A 26,622-nucleotide genomic window follows, 5' to 3' on the forward strand; every position below is an offset into this window, starting at 1 on the left:
AGGTAGATGGTTAGGAGTCCATCAGAGTTCAAATCTTAAATTTAACATTGATGTTTGTATTTTTTTGAATTTATTTCAGGTCTTTTGATGATGTGCGTTCAGTAAAAGTAAACGTTTCCGTTGATTACGAAGACGTCTATGGCAACTTCGTCAATCTCAAGATAATGTACCGGCTTAGTCTCTCCCACGTGTGTTCATAGGGGTAAGTTTATGTTTGTGTAGATTATACTCTGTTAAAAAAAAAGTCCGTTCTAGTAACCGCTAGCAACGGGGTAGCTCAAGGGGCAGCAGCCGTGGCGGGAAAAAAGAGGGCGGGAGAACAGAATCCAGCGGCGGCGAGGCGCGGGTCCAGGGAGCGGAGCCGCGGGGATGAGCTCGTCGACGACGTCCGGCCAGCGCGACGACGCGCCGGACCTCATCTGCGTGCTGGACTACGTCCACGGCATGGTCGACGCCCTCTCCTGCGTCCGCTGGAACAAGCATCAGGTCAGCAGCCGCCCCACCCTCTCCTCTCCGCACCCTTCTCGATCCCAAGCGAAAACCCTCGTCTCGTCGCGCAGGGCGCGGTGGTGGAGCTGTCGGAGCACGGCATCGTGGTCACCGTGGAGGAGAGCGGCTGCCTCCAGGCCAAGGTCTACCTCAAGAGCCAGGTTCGCGCCGCCCGCCCGCCCGCCAGGTGTTCGCGTTTATTCCTCCCCCGCGCCCGGTTGCTAAGGTATTCGTGGGGATTGGTCGTTGCAGCTGTTTGCGGAGTACGACTACGGCGCGGAGGGACGCCCACGGTTCGGCCTCAGCCTGGGGCTCCTCGTCGACTGCCTCAACATGTTTACCGTCCCCGGGTTCGCCTCCCCCGTCGAGATCCGGTACCCTGGCCCCGACATGCAGCTTCTCCTCAGGTATGCATCTCCTCTCTCTACGAGGGTCTCTTTGTTCGTCCTTGCTTCGTAATGGCTGTGAACTGATCATGTGGCCCAGTAGACATTTGCATAGTCCTGGCGGATAAATTGCATTTGTGAATTCCGATATTTGGAAAGTTGATCTAGTGAATCACTAGGCGTTTGGATACTGTGACTGTGGTGGATACAATATGGAGTAAATAGCTATTTGTTCCACCTTTATATTAAACCCTGATGAGATCAATAAATTGTGCTCCTAAAGTTCACTTTACTACATTCCCACCCTCGCCAAAAACAAATAAACATTCGAGCTTCGTGTTCAGCTCAAAATTTAAGTTAATTCTGGAGATGGATGTAACTTAGTATTGTGAAACAAATAAAAAGGTTAACTACCAGGAGGTTCTCGTGGGACTTTTGTGTTTAGCGTATACATTGATTCATGCTGTACTGTTACATTAGCTTGTCATGTTCAGTTATTCCGTGACTTAGTCCTAGCCTGTATCAGGCAACGATGCACGATTCAGTACATGTCTGGTTCTGTAACTGCTACAAGCAGAGCTATATGTATCCCTCTTCTGAACTTCAATAAAAGTAAGTCAATCATTTTGCTCCTACAAGTATTCCGTTGTCTCTGTTTTCCTAACATCACAGCTATCACTCATAAGCTTGCACCTAGATCTCTTCCATGTGTGTTCTTAGGATATCCAGATGAACACCATGGATATAGGTGTTTGGACTTGGACTCCGTCCACGCCATGTTGTCTTCGATGAGGCATCCTTTCCTTTCTCCTCTCGCAACTCCACCACAACGCTTCCGCAACCACCCTCCATTATTCCAAGTACATCCACATCACGGCCAACTTAGATCTCCTCACCTGCACCTTACATATGTACACTGCACAACCCTACTACACCTATTTCTTCACCTCAAAATTCACCTGCACCTATTATTTCTCCACCATTTCTTCCCTTATCAGCTTCAGCATCTGAATGTACATCCTGCTTCTAAAAACATCCTTCACCAGTTCTTATTCTTCACTCTCCTTTCCCAACACACCACCTCTTCCTGCCAATGCCATTCCTGTTACCATCCTGTCCAATTATCATTGCATGACCGCTCGAGCCAAGCAATGTTTTGGCATCCCTGTACGTCGGCTTAATCTTCTAGCTACTACAGATGCTATTTCTCCTCTACCCAAAACTTACCACCCTGCCCTGCATGATAAAAGTGGAAAGATGCTACATATTCTGAATATGACGCTCTTCTTCAAAATGAAACAGGGGAGCTTATTCCTAGGCGCTCCTCTGCTAATGTAATTTTTGGGAAATTAATTTTTAGACACAAATATCATGCAGATGGCTCGCTTGCACGCTATAAAGCCAGATGGGTGTGTAGAGGTTATTCTCAGCAACCAGGTATAGACTACAAGGAAACCATCTCCCCTGTAGTTAAACCAAGCACTATTTGATTTTTTTATCCAAGAAGTATCGTCCTCATAGCCTATTTACCAACTTGATGTTAAAATTTTTACGCAATTCCGGGTCCGCTAACACCAGCGTTTCCAACCCACATGCATCAACAGGCCCAACCGGAGAGCAACACCGACTTATGACAGGCCTTGGGCCCTCTCCCCCCAAAAGACTAGCCTGTTAGGAGGGGATACCCTCACCCTTATAAGTCGTGTTACTTCTCCTCCCACAACCGATGTGGGACTAAACCCAACAATCTCCCCCTCACACATCGGTCACCCATGGGCCCGCTAACACCAGCGTTCTAGCCCACCTACTATGACCGACCACCCGTGAGTCCACTGAGATTTATTCCGGGCACCTGGGCTCTGATACCACTTGTTACGCAATCTCGGGTCCGCTAACACCAGCGTTTCCGACCCACATGCGTCAACAGGCCCAACCGGAGAGCAACACCGACTTATGACAGGCCTTGGGCCCTCTCCCCCCAAAAGACTAGCCTGTTAGGAGGGGATACCCTCACCCTTATAAGTCGTGTTACTTCTCCTCCCACAACCGATGTGGGACTAAACCCAACAAAAATGCCTTTTTGCATGTATACTTACAAGAAACAGTAAACTATCAACAGCCTCAAGGTTTCGAAAACCCTTCTTTTCCTCATCATGTTTGTCTCCTTCAAAAAACAAATCTCTATATGGTCTAAACAAGCTCTATTATGGTCTAGAGCTTGTTTCCATCGGTTTGCTACCTTTATCCAGCGAATTGGTTTCTCTGCTTCTTAATCTGATAGCTCCCTGTTCATTTATCATTCAGCTACCCAAACTGGTTACCTTCTTCTATACCCTGATGTTGTTGTTCTCACCGCATTTCTCAGCATCTTCATTGATCCCCTCAATTCTGAATTTTCCATGACTGACCTAGGTCTTCCACCATTTCCTTGGCATTTCTGTTAGCAGATCCTCTTCTGGTCTCTTTTTCTCTCAACGTCAATACATTTTTGAACTCATCGACAAAGCTGGAATGACAACGTTTTATAGTGCTCACGCTCCAGTCGACACCGGTTTAAAGCTTGATTCTAGTCGCTCCCCTGTTTCTGACCCAACCTTTTATCGCAGCCTTGCAGATGCCCTGCAATATGCAACTTAACTAATTTCATATTCTGTCAGAAGGCCTGTCTATTTATGCATGATCCTTGCGAAAACCTTGTCAAACAAATAATTCGATATCATAAAGGAACTCTCAACCTTGGTCTGCATCTCAACACCTCCATTCCTACCTCTCTGACAGCATGCTCAGATGCCGACTGGGCTGGATGTCCTGAAATTCGGCGCTCTACTTCCGGATTTTGTTTATTCTTAGGTGATAATTCGATTCCATGGTCTTCAAAGAGGCACCACACTGTTTCTTGTTCATCGGCTGAAGCAGAATACTGAGCTGTTTCTCATGTAGTTGCTGAGATTATCGGCGTCCAGCAACTCCTGCAGTTTTTCAGGAATTCTGCTCCAGTCTCAGCATCTCTGGCGTCTGATACTGCAGGGTGCTGATAAGTGTATACATTGATTCAGTGCTGTACTGTTACATTAGCTTGTCACCTTCAGTTATTCCATGACTTAGTCCTAGCCTGTACTAGCCTACGATGAACAATTCAGTACATGTCTGGTTCTCTAACTGCTACAAGCAGAGCTGTATACGTATCCCTCTTCTGAACTTCATTGAAAGCAAGCCGATCATTTTGCTCATGATTTTTATTCTGGTAACGCAAGCGCAGGTCAGTGGGGTCTCCAGATGCATGTATACATGCAGAAATCAGAACCAGAATTCCTGATACTCTCGCCTGGGATTACGATTTTGAGCATGCAGGGAATACTCCAGTCACCTTTACTGTTAAGGTACTTGCAGTACTTTCTCCATTCTTTTGTGGCAGTATTCTCCGCTACGAGTTCTAACTTTAAGTACCTCAAAACTAATGATTCACCTCTTGAAATGATAGTCTGCCATCCTGAAAGAAACAATTGATGACCTTGAGTGGCCAGGTTCCAGCATTCAGATTCAATTTCTTCCAGACCCTCCTTCAGTAATATTTAAAGGCGAAGGGCATGGTGACTTGGAGGTGTGTCATGTATTGCTTTCTGTCATTCAGATAGCTTCTGTTGGTGTCCATATCTAAATGCTACTTTATCCCTTTGGCAGATTGAATTCTCCTACTATGCAAATACTGGTCTTCTAATTGCATTCCAGTGTGACCAAGAACTGTTTTACAGGTAAAACTCTTGCACCTAAAATCTGCAGCATGCTTCTTTGTGCTGACCATACAGTTCTCTGCAAGGTATAAGTACAAGTTTCTTCGCGCCACTACCTCGAATGTTCCAACTAGTGTCTTGAAGGAGAATCGTGGGAGTAAAGTGACGATTGGGAGGGGAGGGATGCTCAAAATCCAGCACCTGGTTTCAGTTGCGAGGCTAGGTACGCAATCCTACCATAATTTTGCTGGAGGGCCTCAACAGCCAAGCCGGATTGCTTTTATCGAATTCTTTGTGAAGCCGGAGGAGGATGATTAAAGCACAAATGATCCCTAGCATGTAGTATTGTATATAGGTTATTTTGTTGGGCCTGTGTCATCTATGAGGTCTGGCTTTATCTTCAGTAGTTATTATGAAACTGAAGGTCATGGTATTCTTTTTCCGTCTAACGACTTCTATAGTAAACTACTAGTCTCAGCTCCGTGGATCTTTCCTGTACGTTGATTAGTTAAAATATATGAAAATGGAGAAAGGCCGTGGCATTGTTTTTCTTCCTTCCAAATCAGCTTCATCTTAATTTTTACCATTTGAACTTTTTGCCAAGCGGCAAGAAAATACTAAGCAGCAATTAGGATATTAATAGTTGGAAGGTCATTGACATGAAATGAATTTAAGCCCCCAAATATGTGGATCATTGTGAGATATTTATCCCTGGCTGATATAATGACTGAATATTACTTCATGAAATCATTTGATTCGTCAATGGGCTATGTGGGCATTAAGCATTGGTGGTCCAACTTTTGGAGCAAATGGTCTAGTTACAGCACAACTACATCGTATGTTGCCTGAAAATAATCCAGAGTTGGTACTGCAATCTAGTTGAGCACATTATGTCTCTGTCGTGCCATAGCCTCGCACCGTGCTCAACGGGCCCCCAATTAATCTAGCTTAGTGCTGCAAATAACCAGGCCACTGTTGAGTGGCCCATTGTTCAATGGCTAGCCATTCCCAAGTGAGGCATGTGTATGGTCCGTTTTCGCCCCCTTTGCTGTTGCTGCTCCTGTTTGTTCTGTACCCTGTATATAATGTGCTTGCTGAAGTTGATAAACTTGCACATCACACCAACCGCTTACCACGACAAACTCTTAAATTGACAAAACGTGTGGATTGGCTGTACATTAACTTTGAATGGAATGCCAGCCGAGAGAAGTTCTTTTATCTGCAACGGTGAGGGCAGAAGAGAAATATGTCCCCTTCGTTTATCACCAAACAATCTTCAACCAGTAAAAAGAACAGGGAGAAAAGACTGCATCTTGTTGGAACTATGTTTCTTTCTGGTCATTTACAGGAAAATTGTGTCCAGTCAAGACCTTAACTTGGCAACAAAGAAGAAGGGGGGCCTCTCAGAAAAAAATGAAAAAAATGAATCGATGGCGAAAGCATGTAAGCCCTGGTCCTGCTTTACCTTCTCTCAGAGTGAAAGGGCCTTACCAGATCTCCATTGTTTTTGTAAAATCTTCTGTTATCTGTCCAGTGACAACTCACAGATGACCACTCTACTTGCCATATAAAATGCTACGCTAGCTGAGCCAAGAGACGATTGGCTATTAGATTGTTCAAAGCACTAGTCTAGACTCCAGAGGGTGTGTTTTTGGGTGCTTACTTGTGACTGTGACATTTCCCATTGAGTGACCCATTAGACGATTCGCAAGGGCCCGTAGTGAGATATACATTCATTCAGTTGAACATTGTGTTTGCTGTACCTAATGCCGTTTGCCCATTCTTATGACTGCGAGATGGCGTCTTGATGCGCCTAATGTCCTCTGCTGCCCATTCCCGTGACGGCGAAAGAAATGGTGCTTCGATGTTTACAAGATATCCACCCTCGAGGGAGGCGCGTGCATATCCGGTAAGCAGCCCCATATTCTATGCAGTGAAGGTGATGTGGCTCTTCTTTAAAACCGCAATCAACGAGACATGACGGTGAACAAATCGTACTAACATAAACCGCTGGTTGGTCGCCTTGGCACAATTTCATAATCAAGGTGTGCTCTTTCCATCTAAAACTGCTTGTTTAGTGCTCCACCACAGGCCATCCTGGTGCATACTAAGTATTGGTGAGAGCAAAAATGTCATTTGGTAGGACTTGAGAGCATGTAGTACAATGCTCTGATGTCAAACTTCCCCTTTTCCCTGTCTGCTTCCTTAGAAAGAAACAGGACGGCATGAAAGAGATTTTGGTGAAGAGATGGTTACCTTCTCTGCATTTGTACATTGCCCTTTAGGAGAAAAACAATGCTCCATCCAATCCGAAAAAAGTGCCGCAGAGACTACATACGGAGCAAAATGAGTGAACTTACACTTTAAAGTATGTCTATATATATCCGTATGTAGTATTTTAATGAAACCTCTACAAAGACTTATATTTAGGAACGGAGGGAGTAGATGCTGAGCATGTGTTATATGGAGCATATACTACGACACAGTAGGTCACTGTCACCCTATAAATATCTAGTGTCAGTGACCACACAGTTAGGTTCCGGTGGGCTCCTCCTGTAATTAGACAAGAACCCTATCTCATCGATGAAGACAAGCGCGGCCTGCCGTTAACCTGTCATGATTACCACAACAACCATCGTCTCTTAACTACGCTCTCAACTAACGATCCGATTGTACCAAATGCTGCGATGTGAAGGTAAAGGGAAAGATTCTACTCCGGCGAGGCAACATTCTGGGCTGTTTTTGGCATCGCAGCAGTAGCTTTTAGAAGGCACTTTCATCTCTCTTTTATTAGCGCTAGCAAATGAGCCTGTACGCTGTAACGGGTGAAAAAAAAAACTCACTAATTTAATAACCATGAGTCCGTAGATCCTTGTCCTTTATATCAACACGTGGCATTTCATCTGTATTTTTATTCTTTTTTCCACTCTTGTCGACGCTGGTTTCAGTGTTCACGCCATTACAATACGTTTTAATGTTGTCAATCTTAAAACGTCCCCTCTTGACATAGGATGGTAAATTTATTTTTTCTGTGAGGTTTTAACGAGGCGTGTATGCATGGTCATACATATTTTTTCTGTAGATATTTGCAGTTAGTTGAAAGACTTTGTACACAAAAAAACTATTACCAACACTTGTGAAGCACTCTCCTCTGGAGTAGGCGAGTAGCTAACTGGATTCCACTTTCTCGAATGGAAATAAACTTACTCCCACCGTAGTAATATGAATCAAAGCGAGTACCAGATTTAGTAGTTTAATAATCGCGAACTAGAATTTATTATGTATCCCTCCTGATGCAGAAGTCAGGGGTTATCATCCCAATGGCAGAGTTAGGCAAGAAGTCTTGAGGGGGGCTAAGGGGGTGTTTCTTTACAGGGACTTTTTGCTGTAGGGACTAAAAAAAGTCCCTTTTAGTCTCATGTGAAAGAAACATGAGGAATTTTTAGGGACTAAAAGGAGGTATTTGAGACTAAAGAAAGAAGTCTTTATGAGAGGGTCTTTTTAAGACTCTTTTAACATTTTTTCCAACAGTGCCCCTACTTTTAGCATGTCATTTTATAACTTCTACTCCCTCCGTTCCAAAATATAAGACCTTTTAGAGATTGCACTATAAACTACATACGGATGTATATAGACGTATTTTAGAGTGTACATTCACTCATTTTGCTTCGTATGTGGTCTCCTAGTGAAATCTCTAAAAGGTCTTATATTTTGGAACGGAGGGAGTAGTACATTGTTAGGGGTAACATGGTCTTTTTACATGTCATTTAATGACCTTTTATCCCTGTTTAGTTCCTGAAAAAAAACGAGTATGGACTAGGAACTTTTTAGTTGGGACTAGAAAAAGTCCTAGGACTTTTTAGAAAAACAGTGCCTAAACATAAACTAGGGGTGGGGGTAGGGGGCAAGAGCCTATGCTTATCCTAATCTGATCTCCCTCTAAAAATTTCTTCAAGTAATTTAATCTAGGCTGGGGGGCATGGCCCCTACAACAATCAACATAGCTCTGCCCTTGTATTATCCTTTTTGAAAAAGAAAACAAAAAAACATTATTATGCTATTCTCTCCATTCGAAAATACTTGTCCAAAGAATAGATGTATCTGGATGTATTTTAGTTCTAGGATACATCAATTGCTATTCATTTTTGCGACAAGTAATTCGGGACGGAGGGAGTACTTGGAGAGAGCAGTGTGAGACCTTTTTGTCGGTGAAACGCATCAACAATCGGAGTGGAAACAAACTTGAAAAGCAGCACCGTTCGGAGTACAGAAAACCTGTGTGCTTCCTGCAGAAACTGAGCATGCAAGATCCACCGCTTTTCAAGCAGTAGTGATCGAGGTCTACATCGCGAACTCAATGCCCACCAGTTTTTTTAAGGACAATTACTCGATCTTCATTCATTCATTCATTCATTTTGGCGACGAAGGAAGGCGCCGGCCTACGTACGTGCTCGTGGGCTCCTGTGGTTCATGCAATGCAATGCAATGCATTGAGAGGGGAGTGAGTGAGGTCCCGTGCCTAGCAACTTGCCACCTCCACGTGCAGCTTATCAGTACAAGGCGACTGACACGTCGAGCTTTGTACGTAGTGTAGGAGCACGAGTGCAAGTGAGTGACACGTCGTGCTGTGTAGGGCAAGCACGTACAGTGCAGTTCCGGACGAGACCCAGGCCCCTCTCCCTGTGTGTGTCAAGTGCTTGATTGATTGTTATTATTAATAAGGTGAGAGTCGGACCGGCCGGACCCAGGCCACCAAACCCGAGTTAACCAACCTATTCGGGTGCCATTAACTGGTGGTGCACCCATGATCGACCGACGATCCACGCCATCGCCAGGCAAAGCCACTTCCAACGTACTACCTACTGTTTGCTGTCCAAGGTGCACCCCGCGTAATATATAGTCCAGTAATTGGCCGCCCTAAGTCTTGATGCTACTATCAGTGCCGCACATGTCTTGAAATGCCTGCTTATGTTTCTTAATATGATGGCATGAATTCTTTCGCGTGTTCTGGAGAGAGAGAGAAAAAATGTCTGGCGTTGTCTTGTTTCGGAGACCAAAATAGGAGTATATATGTTCCCTTTTACAAATGCTTTAGCCGATGATTTGGGCTTCGGACGGAGCGGCGTTATGGTCGTCCTTGTAGTGTTTGGAGTGAGTTTATGCACTAACTTCGAAAGTGGGATGGAGCTCAGAGCTCTCTGTACTACGTTCTTCCAGCAAGCTTATTAGCACCGATCTACTTACCTATCTTTCCTCGCATGCATTCACCGGATGCATGCTGCCGGACGGACAGGTTGGTTGGACGACCCATGTAGTGTTGCGCTGCAACGCATGTATCCATGGAGCCATCGCCATCGCCATCGACCACCCACAATTCTGTTTCTACGAATGAGCGGCCGAACATCGCGCCCAACCCCAATGATCCACGACCAAGATGCATGCATGCACGGCCCGGCCATTGATTCGTCGCCTGCTCCTCCGTTAGCTAGCAGGCCAGGGACTGGACTTGGCCAATCATATTAGCGTAAAGGTCACTGTAGTTAGCCTCCTTCATTGCCCTCAATAATACAGTACCGTGCTTAATTAACGCCTAGAGAAACGCCGCCATGCAGTAATGGCGCGCCTCGATAATTGTACAGCCGTCCGGCCGGCCACCGCTTTTGGCATGCGATGCCTCTCCTTTTTGGTCCATGCATGGCTCCGTAGGGTACCTCGTTTTACTTTCAACTTTTCCCGCTTCCATATCTGGAGTACACTTGTTCAGCCCTACGAGGGGAGAGCATCTTTGATTTGTTCAGCCCTACTTTCAACTTTTCCTGCTCCCATATCTGGAGTACACTTGTTCAGCCCTATGTGTTGGCTTTGTTCTTGAATGATCCGGACTATGTGTTGGCTTGTTCTTGAATGATCCGGAGTAGGAGCAGCTTAGATCTTCCTTCTCTTTTTCTTTTGCATATACAACGCTTTATTGAGAGAAGTGGTGCCTTCGTAGTGTTGGGCATGATTCATGTTGGAGGCACGTTCATATTAGGTAGGGTGGATACCATTGTTTTGTAAGTTCAGCAACGGAGGGAGGAAGCAGCAGTGCAGCACAGTGAAGCATGGGCATGACCAATGCAACTTCAATTTTTTCTTTTTTTGAAGAACCTCATCACAACGACAGGAACTTTCTGAAATTAATTAAGAAGAAAAGAGATGGTCCGGTTTATATTAAAAAAACCGAATCCAATACCCAACATTTCGTGGTTAATTAAAATAAACAAGTGAAAACCCAAAAAACAACAAAAGACACTAGAGCTTGGGGATAAGGAAAACAGTCAAATTCTTGTGGTGGCACTCTTAAGTTACACTTTAGAGCATCTACAACCCGAAACTTGTAAATCTTCGTCCATGCATCCGCATCTCTCATATTTGTTCTCATATGTCCGATCACTTGAATGTGATTGATGAATAAAAAGAGAGAGAAAAAATGAATTAAAAAAAGAAAATATGGTTTGGGATGGGGTCGCGTCCTACGTGGCGGACTGACCGGACGTGACTGGACGCGTCCGTGAGCCTTCATATTGTTCTCACATTCGAGATGAATATGAAGGATGTCGATTAGGCCGTGCGTTTAAGATGGGTATGAATGATTCGGTTGGGTCGATTTTGCAGGTCAGTGACCTGACGAACTATCCAGATGTTTGAGACGGGTTTAAAAGGTCCGGTTATAGATGCTCCTAGCGCACCGAAGCCGGAGGGAATGGTGACCAGCATTTCACCCTGTGCGTGCTGTCAAGAGTCCAGACCAACCGACCAATTGCCCTAGCAAGACCACCACAAGGTCCACAAGCCCACACGGTAGATCCCCACACAGGCAGCGGTTGAATCATCAACCTATCAGCTGGTCGAATGAAAAGTCAGCACGTACGGCTTGACCATTGGGCGCCTGAGCAGGGCCCCGCGTGATCGCTCCCTTCCTCCTGCGCTGCGTCCCCTCCCTCCCGCCTGCAATTTTGGGCTCTTAAATGGAAGGACGTACGCCATGATCAGGGATGGCAAGCAAGATGAGGGAAGGTAGAGAAGGAAGGGCCAGTCCAATCGGCTTGGGACGACAAGATTGTGGGGCTTTCCGTAGCAAATCAAGGCTTTCGCTTTCGGTGGCGATCAATCTATCTGTCTGTGTGTGCCCTCTGCCCTACCTGAATACCGATGGTCGACGCACGCTCCGGCCGGCCCTGGCGGTGCGGCGACCCCTTCTTCCTCCTCCTCCTCATCGCTGTCTATATCTATCTGGCGGGTGATCCATCATGAGGGTGCATACCATATGGACCTAGCCATCATGTTACTACTCCTCTCTGCTTGATCGCCACCGCGCATGTGTGCATGCCATTTTGTTTCCGTTGTTTGAAAAATACTACTACTGTTCTCTACACGTGTCCAGCATCTTCATAAGCTTTCTTGGGGAACTACTGTCGATTGTTCTCAAACGCAAACTAGGCATGGCAGGTAGAGAGAGAGACGGCGCTACATCGGTAGGTTACTGTGAAATTTGCAGTTACACTGCTGTTTGTACCCTCTGCTGTGCAGACTTGGTGGATTAAGGCACCGGATCCTTTATACCAGTCTCAAACGTCCATTCTTCAGGCCGTCCTGGTATTAACCGGTCATAAAAAATTGATTCAACTGAATCACTCACGTTCATATTAAATGTACGGACTGATCAACACCCCTCGTATTCATCTCAAATATGAGTACGATATAAGGGCTCGCGGACGCGTCCGGGCATGTCCGGTCAGTCCGTCATCTACGACGCCACCCCACCCTGGACCATTTTTTTTACTTTATTCATTTTTTTTCTTTTTCTTCATCAATCACGTGCAAGTGACCGGACATATGAGAAAAAATGTAAGAAGTGCGGCTGCACAGATTAAAAAATATGGGCTCAAAACGGACATGCACGGTCATTGATCGGACGCGTTCGCGGTCGTTTGAGTGATCGGATTTGCAAATTCCGGCTATAGATGCTCTAAGGCATTTGCAACACCATCCTAAAGCAGACAACAATTTATTGTGTATTGGACGAGACCCGTCTACGGATACATGTGAAGGCCGGCCATCCAACTGCATCCTCTAAACATCTTTTTTGACCTGGACAATTTTATTTCAAATGCATAGCAATATGAATAAATTAAAGTGTGATGTTCATACCGCTTGATGATAATCGGAAAGAAGCGAATGGTTATAGTTTTTACGTATGCCCAATCACAAAAAGACGGTCCGTGCAAAAAATGCATTTTTGCATTGCCAGACAAGTTGTTCGAGCCTTCTCGCTTACTGTGCTGCCGGCTCCTCCTTCCTCCTCATCAACCGCCTCCTTCTCGACGACTTCCCTCTTGGTCACCAAAAGCTCCAGCACCTTGACACGGATGACGCGCACGACCATCCAACTCGTCCATCCTCATAGTAAAAACATTTGGTATCCTTCGAAGCAACCATGAGCTAAACTATTCTCTCTTCGAGTTGATCTTCCTAGCTTCGAGGTTGATTTTCTTCTCCACCACCGTCATCAACATGTAAAACTTCCCCGCCTTCTTTTCCTCGTTCACGTCGGAACGCTTGACATATATCTCCTTCTTCTTCGCCAAGATGCCCTCGAACCTCTTCGTCATCTTGGTCGCTACCTCTTCTCGCTTTTCTTTCTTCTTCTCCCACTTGTTTTGCCAGAACATCCTTCTAACCACGTTGGATGACCCTTTTATTGGGTCGGTTGGATCACCAAATGGTGGCGGCGGAAGCAAAAAAAACACGGGATGGAGGATCACGGGTGATCAAAGCGAAGAGATTGGAGAAAGGGGGTTTTGGTGCGGAACATTGCAAACCATTCCAAATGCGCGGGCTTCGTCTCAGTTTTGGGTGTGCCGAAGGTGTCGGAGTCCAACGTGGCGGAGGTATGGACTCTTGCAAAACCCGCCTAGTTTGCGCCTGCTTTGCGGAGAAATGTCACACAGAGACGTGTCCACGAGCAAATAAGGTGATCTCTTTCGATATGGAAGTACCCAACATGTAAGTGCGTACATTTCCATTATCTCTCTCGATCATGGCGAGATGAAGGAGTACATTTCCAATTTTTTTACAGACAAAAAAGGTGACCTCTCTCGATCAGCTGGGAGCAGTCGACGTCACCTGAATTAAATGCCGTACCAACAAGCAAGAATCGGTTAGGACATGCCTGTTTCCCGGTTCAATCTGCTCGCCTTCTGTCCATCTTTTTTCCCCAGATTGGTCTGAACGCATCATACCGAGTGCATTACACATATCCAGTATCCGATCTCTCTGTGTCCGATCGATATATCATGTGGTCTTAATAAGTGTCGTCAGCACGTACCAGAGCGATCGACCGATGGATGACCCGGCAATGAATCGTCTTGAATAATCTAGATCAAACATCCAGATTAACGACACTATTGGGGTTAGCGGTGCCATTACTGCATTACATCTCTAGACAACATGATTAGCAACACAGTGCAACGAACTAATTCTTCATGTTTTCTTTCATACTGTGCGTACAGTATGGACTAAGCTACTACAGTCGGCCCATCTCCGCCCACGCCGGCGTCTATCAGCTGTCCGCCTCCGGCGCCGCCCCTACAGTCGCACGGCCGGTGCGCCGTGGGAGCACACGTACCGGCGGTGGCTTTCGCCGGACCGAGTCTCGGTACTACGTGGCTCTTGGATTCCGGCCCTCCTCCTTGACAGAATGCGACTGGTCGATGTTACTTAAGATTCCCGATTATCATCCCGGCTTGGCAATGCATGTACACGTCCGCGTTGGCGTAACATGTTGATGGGCACGCGCGCATGGGATCGACGTTGATCGACCGTAGCTTTCGGATCACCGAGTCTATGTTAGCGGCTTTCTTCTGCTTTGTTGAAGTTAACCGGTTCATCTTCCTGCGATTAGCAGGATGCCATCGGCCACCACCGCATGAACAAGCTCACCCTACGGCACGTTAGAATTTTTAAAGAAAACTATGGCAGTACTATCGACCTAGACGCAAAAGAAATATCGGTCTACCTATAGTCGGAATCGAGAAACATCGTAGTAAACTAGTACATCAGTTATCTCGAAAAAAACAAAAACTAGTACTCCCTCTGTTTTTTTTAAACCGGCTCTAGTACTCCCTCTGTTAACTAATATAAGAGCGTTTAAATTACTACTTTAGTGATCTAAACACTCATATATCTGTTTACGGAGGGAGTACATAGTAAATCTGGCAGCTGAAGCACAAGGGCAGTGGTAAGAGCTGTCTTGAGAGCCTCAAAGACGGTAGTCACTGCACGCTTCCAAAAAAATCCGTCTTTTTTGAGTAGTGCAATGAGGGGAGCTGCAATGGTGTCAAAATCTCAGATGAACTTGTGGTAGTAGCCGGCCAAACCTAAGAAACCGCGCACCGCCCGGACATTGCATGGAACCGGCCAGTCCACAACGGCTAGAACCTTGTCTCTGTCCATGGCGACTCCTGCAGCGGAAATGATGTGTCCTAGATAAGTCATGGTTTCCTCCCCAAAAGAACACTTGGAGCGCTTGAGAAACAATTGATGTGTGTGCATAGCCTCCAAGACGAGCTTGACATAACGAAGGTGATCTGACCAGGACGAGTTGTAGATCAAGATATCATCGAAGAACACAAGCACAAACCGACAAAGATAGGGACAGAGGACGTCGTTCATGAGTGCTTGGAACGTTGCTGGGGCATTGGTCAGCCCAAAAGCCATCACCACAAACTCAAAAAGGCCCTCATGTGTGCGTAACGCCGTCTTGTGGATATCCTCAGGGGCCATCCGAACTTGGTGGTAACCGGACCAGAGATCTAGTTTGGTGAAAAACCGGGCACCCTTCAGCTCATCCAGAAGTTCATCGACAACGGGAATAGGAAACTTTTCCTTGATGGTGACAATGTCAAGACCACGGTAGTCGATACAGAAACGCCAAGTCCCGTCATGTTGGAATTATGCCCTAGAGACAATAATAAATATAGTTATTATTATAATTCCTGTATCAAGATAATCGTTTATTATCCATGCTATAATTGTATTGAATGAAGACTTATATACATGTGTGGATACATAGACAAAACACTGTCCCTAGCAAGCCTCTAGTTGGCTAGCCAGTTGATCAAAGATAGTCAGGGTCTTCTGATTATGTACAAGGTGTTGTTGCTTGATAACTGGATCACGTCATTAGAAGAATCACGTGATGGACTAGACCCAAACTAATAGACGTAGCATGTTGATCGTGTCATTTTGTTGCTACTGTTTTCTACGTGTCAAGTATTTGTTCCTATGACCATGAGATCATATAACTCACTGACACCGGAGGAATGCTTTGTGTGTATCAAACGTCGCAACGTAACTGGGTGACTATAAAGATCCTCTACAGGTATCTCCGAAGGTGTTTGTCGTGGGTATAAGCCTGACAGTAGATGTGTAGGGTACGAATGAGATGGGCAGAGTCCTAGCTACGGCAAGGTTGTATGAGTTCAGGCCCCTCTGCGGTGGAGGTAACAGCCCTACGTCTCAGTGCTCTCGGAGCTTGTTACCGAGTGTGATATGGAGTACAAAGATTTGCTAACCCCTTTACCAGTGGGGGAGGGCGGCTTATATAGAGTGCGCTGCCCCCCACAACGGTTCTGACTCAGGGGTGGAGTAGTGGCGATTGAATGCGGACGTTACAGGTAACGTATGCTCTAAATGCTAATAGATGCACTTGGAAACGTATGGCAGTTTCCCTCCGGAGAGGTTACGACGTACCGAGTGTATCCAGTCGGTGAACCTGGTGTCCTCCGAATGCTAGTTACCGACTGGATGACGGGGATACCTTGATTCAGTCGGGGCAGACTTAGGGTCCTGTCCTTTGTGTGGGGTAGTCCTTGGATAGGACGTGTACGGCAGGTCTATGACCCTATCCTAGGACTATGACCCCATCATTAGTCCCCGAATGGATTGGGGTTGAAACATAGAAGCGGTGCTTGAGGTTCAGATCCGACTGAACTAGGTTCGGCTTGGGCGTTGCTTGCCTCTATCCATTTTATGTCTCTCGACCAACGCTCCGAGTGGAAGTGCTTGCGAAACAGACAGTCGGGAACCGAGTGCATCCACGACATCTTTTGACGTGACCGGTCAACTGACAGCGGCGGATTTTCCGGGATCTCAAATTTCGGGTTCCGCGCGCTCAGCGGGGGCGACGTCAGCGCGCTCGAGTAGCGCCTGACTCCTCGATCCTTGCGCCTTTAACTCCTCCACCGATATCATCGCGGTTGGTTGGGTGGATAAGATTTCGGGCCCGCTCGCCAGCGACCCAGTCGGTGTTCTATTTAACTCTGGGCGACGAGACCTTTCGGTTACAATCGTCGAATCCTTTGCTCTTGCCTGCTCCGTCTTCCTCGCCACCTCCTGCGCCTGTACGCCCTTCCCTTCCCCTCTTTCTCGAGAGCTCGCCGTCGCCGCCATGACCAAAGTGTTGGAATTATGCCCTAGAGGCAATAATAAATGTATAGTTATTATTATAATTCCTGTATCAAGATAATAGTTTATTATCCATGCTATAATTGTATTGAATGAAGACTCATTTACATGTGTGGATACATAGACAAAACACCGTCCCTAGCATGCCTCTAGTTGGCTAGCCAGTTGATCAATGATAGTCAGTGTCTTCTGATTATGAACAAAGTGTTGTTGCTTGATAACTGGATCACGTCATTAGGAGAATCACGTGATGGACTAGACCCAAACTAATAGACGTAGCATGTTGATCGTGTCATTTTGTTGCTACTGTTTTCTGCGTGTCAAGTATTTATTCCTATGACCATGAGATCATATAACTCACTGACACCGGAGGAATGCTTTGTGTGTATCAAACGTCGCAACGTAACTGGGTGACTATAAAGATGCTCTACAGGTATCTCCGAAGGTGTTAGTTGAGTTAGTATGGATCAAGACTGGGATTTGTCACTCCGTGTGACGGAGAGGTATCTCGGGGCCCACTCGGTAATACAACATCACACACAAGCCTTGCAAGCAATGTAACTTAGTGTAAGTTGCGGGATCTTGTATTACGGAACGAGTAAAGAGACTTGCCGGTAAACGAGATTGAAATAGGTATACGGATACTGACGATCGAATCTCGGGCAAGTAACATACCGAAGGACAAAGGGAATGACATACGGGATTATACGAATCCTTGGCACTGAGGTTCAAACGATAAAGATCTTCGTAGAATATGTAGGATCCAATATGGGCATCCAGGTCCCGCTATTGGATATTGACCGAGGAGTCTCTCGGGTCATGTCTACATAGTTCTCGAACCCGCAGGGTCTGCACACTTAAGGTTCGACGTTGTTTTATGCGTATTTGAGTTATATGGTTGGTTACCGAATGTTGTTCGGAGTCCCGGATGAGATCACGGACGTCACGAGGGTTTCCGGAATGGTCCGGAAACGAAGATTGATATATAGGATGACCTCATTTGATTACCGGAAGGTTTTCGGAGTTACCGGGAATGTACCGGGAATGACGAATGGGTTCCGGGAGTTCACCGGAGGGGGGCAACCCACTCCGGGGAAGCCCATAGGCTTTTGGCGGACACACCAACCCTTAGTGGGCTGGTGGGACAGCCCCAAGGGAGCCTATGCGCCAAGATAAGAAAATCAAAGGAAAAGAAAAAAAAAAGAGGGAGGAAGTGGGAAGGGAGGGGGACTCCTCCCACCAAACCAAGTCCAACTCGGTTTGGGGGGGGGGGGGGGGAGTCCTCCCCCCCTTGGCTCGGCCGACCCCTTGGGAGTCCCTTGGACCCCAAGGCAAGGCCCCCCTCCCTCCTCCTATATATATGGGGCTTTTAGGGCAGATTTGAGACGACTTTCTCACGGCTGCCCGACCACATACCTCCATAGTTTTTCCTCTAGATCGTGTTTCTGCGGAGCTCGGGCGGAGCCCTACTGAGACAAGATCATCACCAACCTCCGGAGCGCCGTCACGCTGCCGGAGAACTCTTCTACCTCTCCGTCTCTCTTGCTGGATCAAGAAGGCCGAGATCATCGTCGAGCTGTACGTGTGCTGAACGCGGAGGTGCCGTCCGTTCGGTACTAGATCGTGGGACTGATCGCGGGATTGTTCACGGGGCGGATCGAGGGACGTGAGGACGTTCCACTACATCAACCGCGTTCTCTAAACGCTTCTGCTGTACGATCTACAAGGGTACGTAGATCACTCATCCCCTCTCGTAGATGGACATCACCATGATAGGTCTTCGTGCGCGTAGGAAAAATTTTGTTTCCCATGCGACGTTCCCCAATAGTGGCATCATGAGCTAGGTTCATGCGTAGATGTCTTCTCGAGTAGAACACAAAAGGTTTTGTGGGCGGTGATGTGCGTTTTGCTGCCCTCCTTAGTCTTTTCTTGATTCCGCGGTATTGTTGGATTGAAGCGGCTTGGACCGACATTACTCGTACGCTTACGAGAGACTGGTTTCATCGTTACGAGTACCCCCTTTGCTCAAAGATGACTGGCAAGTGACGGTTTCTCCAACTTTAGTTGAATCGGATTTGACCGAGGAGGTCCTTGGATGAGGTTAAATAGCAACTCATATATCTCCGTTGTGGTGTTTGCGTAAGTAAGATGCGATCCTACTAGATACCCTTGGTCACCACGTAAAACTTGCAACAACAAAATTAGAGGACGTCTAACTTGTTTTTGCAGGGTATGATTGTGATGTGATATGGCCAATGATGTGATGTGATATATTGGATGTATGAGATGATCATGTTGTAATAGAAATATCGACTTGCACGTCGATGGTACGGCAACCGGCAGGAGCCATAGGGTTGTCTTTATACTAACATATTTGTGTTTGCAGATGCGTTTACTATTTTGCTAGGATGTAGCTTTAGTAGTAATAGCATAAGTAGCACGACAACTCCGATGGCAACATGTTGATGGATGATCATGGTGTGGCGCCGGTGACAAGAAGATCGTGCCGGTGCTTTGGTGATGGAGATCAAGAAGCACGTGATGATGGCCATATCATGTCACTTATGAATTGCATGTGATGTTAATCCTTTTATGCACCTTATTTTGCTTAGAACGACGGTAGCATTATGAGGTGATCTCTCACTAAAATTTCAAGACGAAATTGTGTTCTCCCCGACTGTGCACCGTTGCTACAGTTCGTCGTTTCGAGACACCACGTGATGATCGGGTGTGATAGACTCAACGTTCACATACAACGGGTGCAAAACAGTTGCGCACGCGGAACACTCGGGTTAAGCTTGACGAGCCTAGCATGTGCAGACATGGCCTCGGAACACATGAGACCGAAAGGTCGATCATGAATCATATAGTTGATATGATTAGCATAGGGATGCTTACCACTGAAACTACTCTCGACTCACATGATGATCGGACTTGGGATAGTGTAAGTGGATCATGAACCACTCAAATGACTAGAGAGATGTACTTTTTGAGTGGGAGTTTAGCATATAATTTGATTAAGTTGAACTCTAATTATCTTGAACATAGTCTAAGTCCACTTTGAATATATTTGTGTTGTAGATCATGGCTCACGCAAGTGTCATCCTGAATTTTAATACGTTCCTAGAGAAAGCTAAGTTGAAAGATGATGGAAGCAACTTTGTAGACTGGGCTCGTAATCTTAAGCTAATCTTACAAGCTGGAAAGAAGGATTATGTCCTTAATGCTGCGCTAGGAGATGAACCACCCGCTACGACTAATCAGGATGTTAAGAATGCTTGGTTAGCACGTAAGGAGGACTACTCAATAGTTCAATGTGCAGTCTTGTATGGCTTAGAGCCGGGACTTCAACGTCGCTTTGAGCGTCATGGAGCATTTGAGATGTTCCAGGAGTTGAAGTTTATCTTTCAGAAGAACGCCCGGATCGAGAGGTATGAGACCTCCGATAAATTCTATGCTTGCAAGATGGAGGAAAACTCGTCTGTCAGTGAACATGTGCTCAAAATGTCTGGGTACTCAAACCGTCTAGCTGAACTGGGGATTGAACTCCCGCAAGAAGCTATCACTGACAGAATCCTCCAATCACTGCCACCAAGCTATAAAGGCTTTGTGTTGAACTACAACATGCAAGGGATCAACAAGTCTCCTGGCGAGTTGTTTGCGATGCTGAAAGTCGCAGAGTCTGAACTCCGTAAAGAGCATCAAGTGTTGATGGTGAGCAAGACCACTAGTTTCAAGAGAAACGGCAAAGGCAAGAAGGGCAATTCGAAGAAGAGCGGCAAGCCTGTTGCCAATCCGCCGAAGAAACCCAAGGCTGGACCTAAGCCTGAAACAGAGTGCTTCTATTGCAAGGGTATGGGTCACTGGAAGCGCAATTGCCCCAAGTATCTGGCAGATAAGAAGGCAGGCAAAGAAAAATCAGGTATATTTGATATACATGTTATTGATGTGTACTTAACCGGCTCTCGTAGTAGTGCCTGGTTATTCGATACCGGTTCTGTTGCTCACATTTGCAACTCGAAGCAGGAACTGCGGAATAGACGAAGGCTGGCGAAAGACGAAGTGACGATGCGCGTAGGAAACGGTTCCAAGGTTGATGCAATCGCCGTCGGCACCGTGTCACTTCAACTACCATCGGGATTAGTGATGAACTTAAATCATTGTTATTTAGTGCCTGCGTTGAGCATGAACATTATATCTGGATCTTGTTTATTGCGAGACGGTTACTCTTTTAAGTCTGAGAATAATGGTTGTTCTATTTCTATGAGTAACATCTTTTATGGTCATGCACCGAATATGAGAGGATTGTTCATATTGAATCTCGATAGCGATACGCATATACATAACATTGAGACCAAAAGAGTTAGAGTAAACAATGATAGCGCCATATTTTTGTGGCACTGCCGCTTGGGTCATATTCGTGTAAAGCGCATGAAGAAACTCCATGCTGATGGACTTTTGGAGTCACTTGACTTTGATTCACTTGACACGTGCGAACCATGCCTCATGGGCAAGATGACTAAAACTCCGTTCTCCGAAACAATGGAGCGTGCAAGTGACTTGTTGGAAATCATACATACCGATGTGTGTGGTCCGATGAGCGTGGAGGCACGCGGCGGATATCGTTATTTTCTCACCTTCACTGACGATTTAAGTAGATATGGTTATGTCTACTTGATGAAGCACAAGTCTGAAACATTTGAAAAGTTCAAGCAATTTCAGAGTGAAGTAGAAAATCATCGTAACAAGAAGATCAAGTTCCTACGGTCTGATCGTGGGGGTGAATATCTGAGTTTCGAGTTTGGTACTCACTTAAGACAATGTGGAATTGTTTCGCAGTTAACACCGCCTGGAACACCACAGCGTAATGGTGTGTCCGAACGTCGTAATCGTACTTTGTTAGAGATGGTGCGATCTATGATGTCTCTTACTGATTTGCCGTTATCATTTTGGGGTTATGCATTAGAAACAGCTGCATTCACTTTAAATAGGGCACCATCAAAATCCATTGAGACGACACCATACGAACTGTGGTATGGCAAAAGACCAAAGTTGTCGTTTCTTAAAGTTTGGGGATGTCTTATGTCAAAAAGCTTCAGCCTGAAAAGCTGGAACCCAAAGCGGAAAAGTGCGTCTTCATAGGTTACCCAAAGGAGACAGTTGGGTACACCTTCTATCTCAAATCCGAGGGCAAAGTGTTTGTTGCTAAAAACGGAACTTTTCTCGAGAAGGAGTTTATCTCGAGAGAATTGAGTGGGAGGAAGATAGAACTTGACGAGGTTGTCGAACCTCTCATCCCTCTGGATGGTGGCGCAGGGCAAGGGGAAACCTCTGTCGTTGCGACGCCGGTTGAGGAGGAACTTAATGATGATGATCATGAAACTCCAGTTCAAGTTTCTGTTGAACCACGCAGGTCGACGAGATCACGCGCTGCTCCAGAGTGGTACAGTAATCCCGTCTTGTCAATCATGTTGTTAGACAACAATGAACCTGCAAATTATGAAGAAGCAATGGTGGGCCCAGATTCCAACAAATGGCTAGAAGCCATGAAATCCGAGATAGGATCCATGTATGAGAACAAAGTGTGGACTTTGGAGATACTACCTGAAGGCCGCAAGGCTATTCAGAACAAATGGATCTTTAAGAAGAAGACGGACGCTGACGGTAATGTGACCGTTTATAAAGCTCGACTTGTGGCAAAGGGTTCTTCACAAGTTCCAGGAGTTGACTACGATGAGACCTTCTCACCCGTAGCGATGCTTAAGTCCGTCAGGATCATGTTAGCAATAGCTGCATTTTTCGATTATGAAATCTGGCAGATGGATGTCAAAACGGCATTCCTTAATGGTTTCCTTAAGGAAGAGTTGTATATGATGCAACCCGAAGGTTTTGTCGATCCTAAAAATGCTGACAAGGTGTGCAAGCTCCAGCGATCCATTTATGGACTGGTACAAGCATCTCGGAGTTGGAACAAGCGCTTTGATGAGGTGATCAAAGCATTTGGGTTTATACAAGTGGTTGGAGAATCTTGTATTTACAAGAAAGTGAGTGGGAGCTCTGTGGCGTTTCTAATATTATATGTGGATGACATATTACTGATTGGAAACAACGTAGAGCTTTTGGAGAGCATAAAAGGTTACTTGAATAAAAGTTTCTCTATGAAGGACCTAGGAGAAGCTGCTTACATTCTAGGCATTAAGATCTATAGGGATAGATCAAAACGCCTGATAGGACTTTCACAAAGCACATACCTTGATAAAGTTTTGAAGAGGTTCAAAATGGAACAGTCCAAGAAAGGGTTCTTGCCGGTGTTACAAGGTACGAGATTGAGTAAGACTCAGTGCCCAACAACTAATGAAGATAGAGAGCATATGCGCTCCGTCCCCTATGCTTCAGCCGTAGGCTCTATCATGTATGCAATGCTGTGCACTAGACCGGATGTTAGCCTGGCCATAAGTATGGCAGGTAGGTTCCAGAGTAATCCAGGAGTGGATCACTGGACGGCGGTCAAGAATATCCTGAAGTACCTGAAAATGACTAAGGAGATGTTTCTCGTGTATGGAGGTGACGAAGAGCTCGCCGTAAAAGGTTACGTCGATGCAAGCTTTGACACAGATCCGGACGACTCTAAGTCGCAAACCGGATACGTATTTATTCTTAATGGGGGTGCAGTAAGCTGGTGCAGTTCCAAGCAAAGCGGCGTAGCAGATTCTACATGTGAAGCGGAGTACATGGCTGCCTCGGAGGCGGCTAAGGAGGGTGTCTGGATGAAGCAGTTCATGACGGATCTTGGAGTGGTGCAAAGTGCACTGGATCCAATAACCTTGTTCTGTGACAACACTGGTGCCATTGCCTTAGCAAAGGAACCAAGGTTTCACAAGAAGACCAAACACATCAAACGACGCTTCAACCTCATCCGCGACTACGTCGAGGAGGAGGACGTAAATATATGCAAAGTGCACACGGATCTGAATGTAGCAGACCCGCTGACTAAACCTCTTCCACTGCCAAAACATGATCGACACCAGAACTGTATGGGTGTTAGATTTATTACAATGTAATTCACATGGTGATGTGAGGGCTAGATTATTGACTCTAGTGCAAGTGGGAGACTGTTGGAATTATACCCTAGAGGCAATAATAAATGTATAGTTATTATTATAATTCCTGTATCAAGATAATAGTTTATTATCCATGCTATAATTGTATTGAATGAAGACTCATTTACATGTGTGGATACATAGACAAAACACCGTCCCTAGCATGCCTCTAGTTGGCTAGCCAGTTGATCAATGATAGTCAGTGTCTTCTGATTATGAACAAAGTGTTGTTGCTTGATAACTGGATCACGTCATTAGGAGAATCACGTGATGGACTAGACCCAAACTAATAGACGTAGCATGTTGATCGTGTCATTTTGTTGCTACTGTTTTCTGCGTGTCAAGTATTTATTCCTATGACCATGAGATCATATAACTCACTGACACCGGAGGAATGCTTTGTGTGTATCAAACGTCGCAACGTAACTGGGTGACTATAAAGATGCTCTACAGGTATCTCCGAAGGTGTTAGTTGAGTTAGTATGGATCAAGACTGGGATTTGTCACTCCGTGTGACGGAGAGGTATCTCGGGGCCCACTCGGTAATACAACATCACACACAAGCCTTGCAAGCAATGTAACTTAGTGTAAGTTGCGGGATCTTGTATTACGGAACGAGTAAAGAGACTTGCCGGTAAACGAGATTGAAATAGGTATACGGATACTGACGATCGAATCTCGGGCAAGTAACATACCGAAGGACAAAGGGAATGACATACGGGATTATACGAATCCTTGGCACTGAGGTTCAAACGATAAAGATCTTCGTAGAATATGTAGGATCCAATATGGGCATCCAGGTCCCGCTATTGGATATTGACCGAGGAGTCTCTCGGGTCATGTCTACATAGTTCTCGAACCCGCAGGGTCTGCACACTTAAGGTTTGACGTTGTTTTATGCGTATTTGAGTTATATGGTTGGTTACCAAATGTTGTTCGGAGTCCCGGATGAGATCACGGACGTCACGAGGGTTTCCGGAATGGTCCGGAAACGAAGATTGATATATAGGATGACCTCATTTGATTACCGGAAGGTTTTCGGAGTTACCGGGAATGTACCGGGAATGACGAATGGGTTCCGGGAGTTCACCGGAGGGGGGCAACCCACTCCGGGGAAGCCCATAGGCTTTTGGCGGACACACCAGCCCTTAGTGGGCTGGTCGGACAGCCCCAAGGGAGCCTATGCGCCAAGATAAGAAAATCAAAGGAAAAGAAAAAAAAAGAGGGAAGAAGTGGGAAGGGAGGGGGACTCCTCCCACCAAACCAAGTCCAACTCGGTTTGGGGGGGGGGAGTCCTCCCCCCCTTGGCTCGGCCGACCCCTTGGGAGTCCCTTGGACCCCAAGGCAAGGTCCCCCTCCCTCCTCCTATATATATGGGGCTTTTAGGGCAGATTTGAGACGACTTTCTCACGGCTGCCCGACCACATACCTCCATAGTTTTTCCTCTAGACCGTGTTTCTGCGGAGCTCGGGCGGAGCCCTGCTGAGACAAGATCATCACCAACCTCCGGAGCGCCGTCACGCTGCCGGAGAACTCTTCTACCTCTCCATCTCTCTTGCTGGATCAAGAAGGCCGAGATCATCGTCGAGCTGTACGTGTGCTGAACGCGGAGGTGCCGTCCGTTCGGTACTAGATCGTGGGACTGATCGCGGGATTGTTCGCGGGGCGGATCGAGGGACGTGAGGACGTTCCACTACATCAACCGCGTTCTCTAAACGCTTCTGCTGTACGATCTACAAGGGTACGTAGATCACTCATCCCCTCTCGTAGATGGACATCACCATGATAGGTCTTCGTGCGCGTAGGAAAATTTTTGTTTCCCATGCGACGTTCCCCAACACAAACGTCAGACCAGCAAGATGGAGGCAAGGAAGAAGAAGAACAAGGCGGCGGCTGCGCAGCGGCGACAGCGGCCGTTGCCGGCGGGGTGGATCCAGGGAGACTTTCTCCCCTCCACGGTGACGGAGGGGGACCTGCTGGAGCTGGTAGAGCATGGTCAGCTCGTGCATAAGTCCTGGAGGCTGCCGGCGGACGACGAGGTCGAGCCGGCACCACGGGAGGGGGAGCGCGTCTTGCTCCTCAACCATGTTCACAGAGGTTTCTCTCTGCCCCCGCATCCTTTCTTCAAAGGTATCATGAATCATTTTGGTGCTCAACTCCATCACTTCCCTCCGAATGCCATCGCCCACCTTTCTGCCTTCATTGTTTTGTGCGAGTGCTTTATCGGTTGCCCTCCCCATTGGGGTTTATTCAAACATATCTTCTCCGCCCGCTCCCAAACCATCAAACGTCTTAGTCAGTCGGATGACAAGACGCATCTCCTCCAGCTCTGCGGGGGTTTAGGGTTTCAGAAGAAGAGTCAGAGCAGCTACCCTGCTCTCGAGTTGAGCGAGTCGGTTAGGAACTGGC

General features: G+C 46.4%; 1 protein-coding gene across 1 annotated transcript; it reads left to right on the forward strand.

Moving 5' to 3' along the window:
- The first annotated feature begins 296 nt into the window (after nucleotides 1-296).
- Nucleotides 297-5,168, forward strand: LOC123412382. The gene is made up of 7 exons (XM_045105329.1): nucleotides 297-486; nucleotides 561-650; nucleotides 742-896; nucleotides 4,135-4,255; nucleotides 4,357-4,476; nucleotides 4,557-4,627; nucleotides 4,693-5,168. The coding sequence occupies exons 1-7, from the start codon at nucleotides 370-372 to the stop codon at nucleotides 4,922-4,924; spliced, it is 906 nt and encodes a 301-aa protein (XP_044961264.1). The 5' UTR covers nucleotides 297-369; the 3' UTR covers nucleotides 4,925-5,168.
- Nucleotides 5,169-26,622: the final 21,454 nt, after the last annotated feature.

This window comes from Hordeum vulgare, chromosome 7H, assembly GCF_904849725.1.
Source record: "Hordeum vulgare subsp. vulgare chromosome 7H, MorexV3_pseudomolecules_assembly, whole genome shotgun sequence".
NCBI classification, from domain to species: Eukaryota; Viridiplantae; Streptophyta; class Magnoliopsida; order Poales; family Poaceae; genus Hordeum; species Hordeum vulgare.

What these genes read in the sequence shown, in the direction of transcription:
- LOC123412382 (XM_045105329.1), top strand. Translation starts at nt 370, where the DNA reads ATGAGCTCGTCGACGACGTCCGGCCAGCGCGACGACGCGCCGGACCTC. An exon ending in AAGGGCATGGTGACTTGGAG is followed by an intron (nt 4,477 to 4,556) that starts GTGTGTCATGTA and finishes TCCCTTTGGCAG; the next exon opens with ATTGAATTCTCCTACTATGC. An exon ending in GACCAAGAACTGTTTTACAG is followed by an intron (nt 4,628 to 4,692) that starts GTAAAACTCTTG and finishes GTTCTCTGCAAG; the next exon opens with GTATAAGTACAAGTTTCTTC.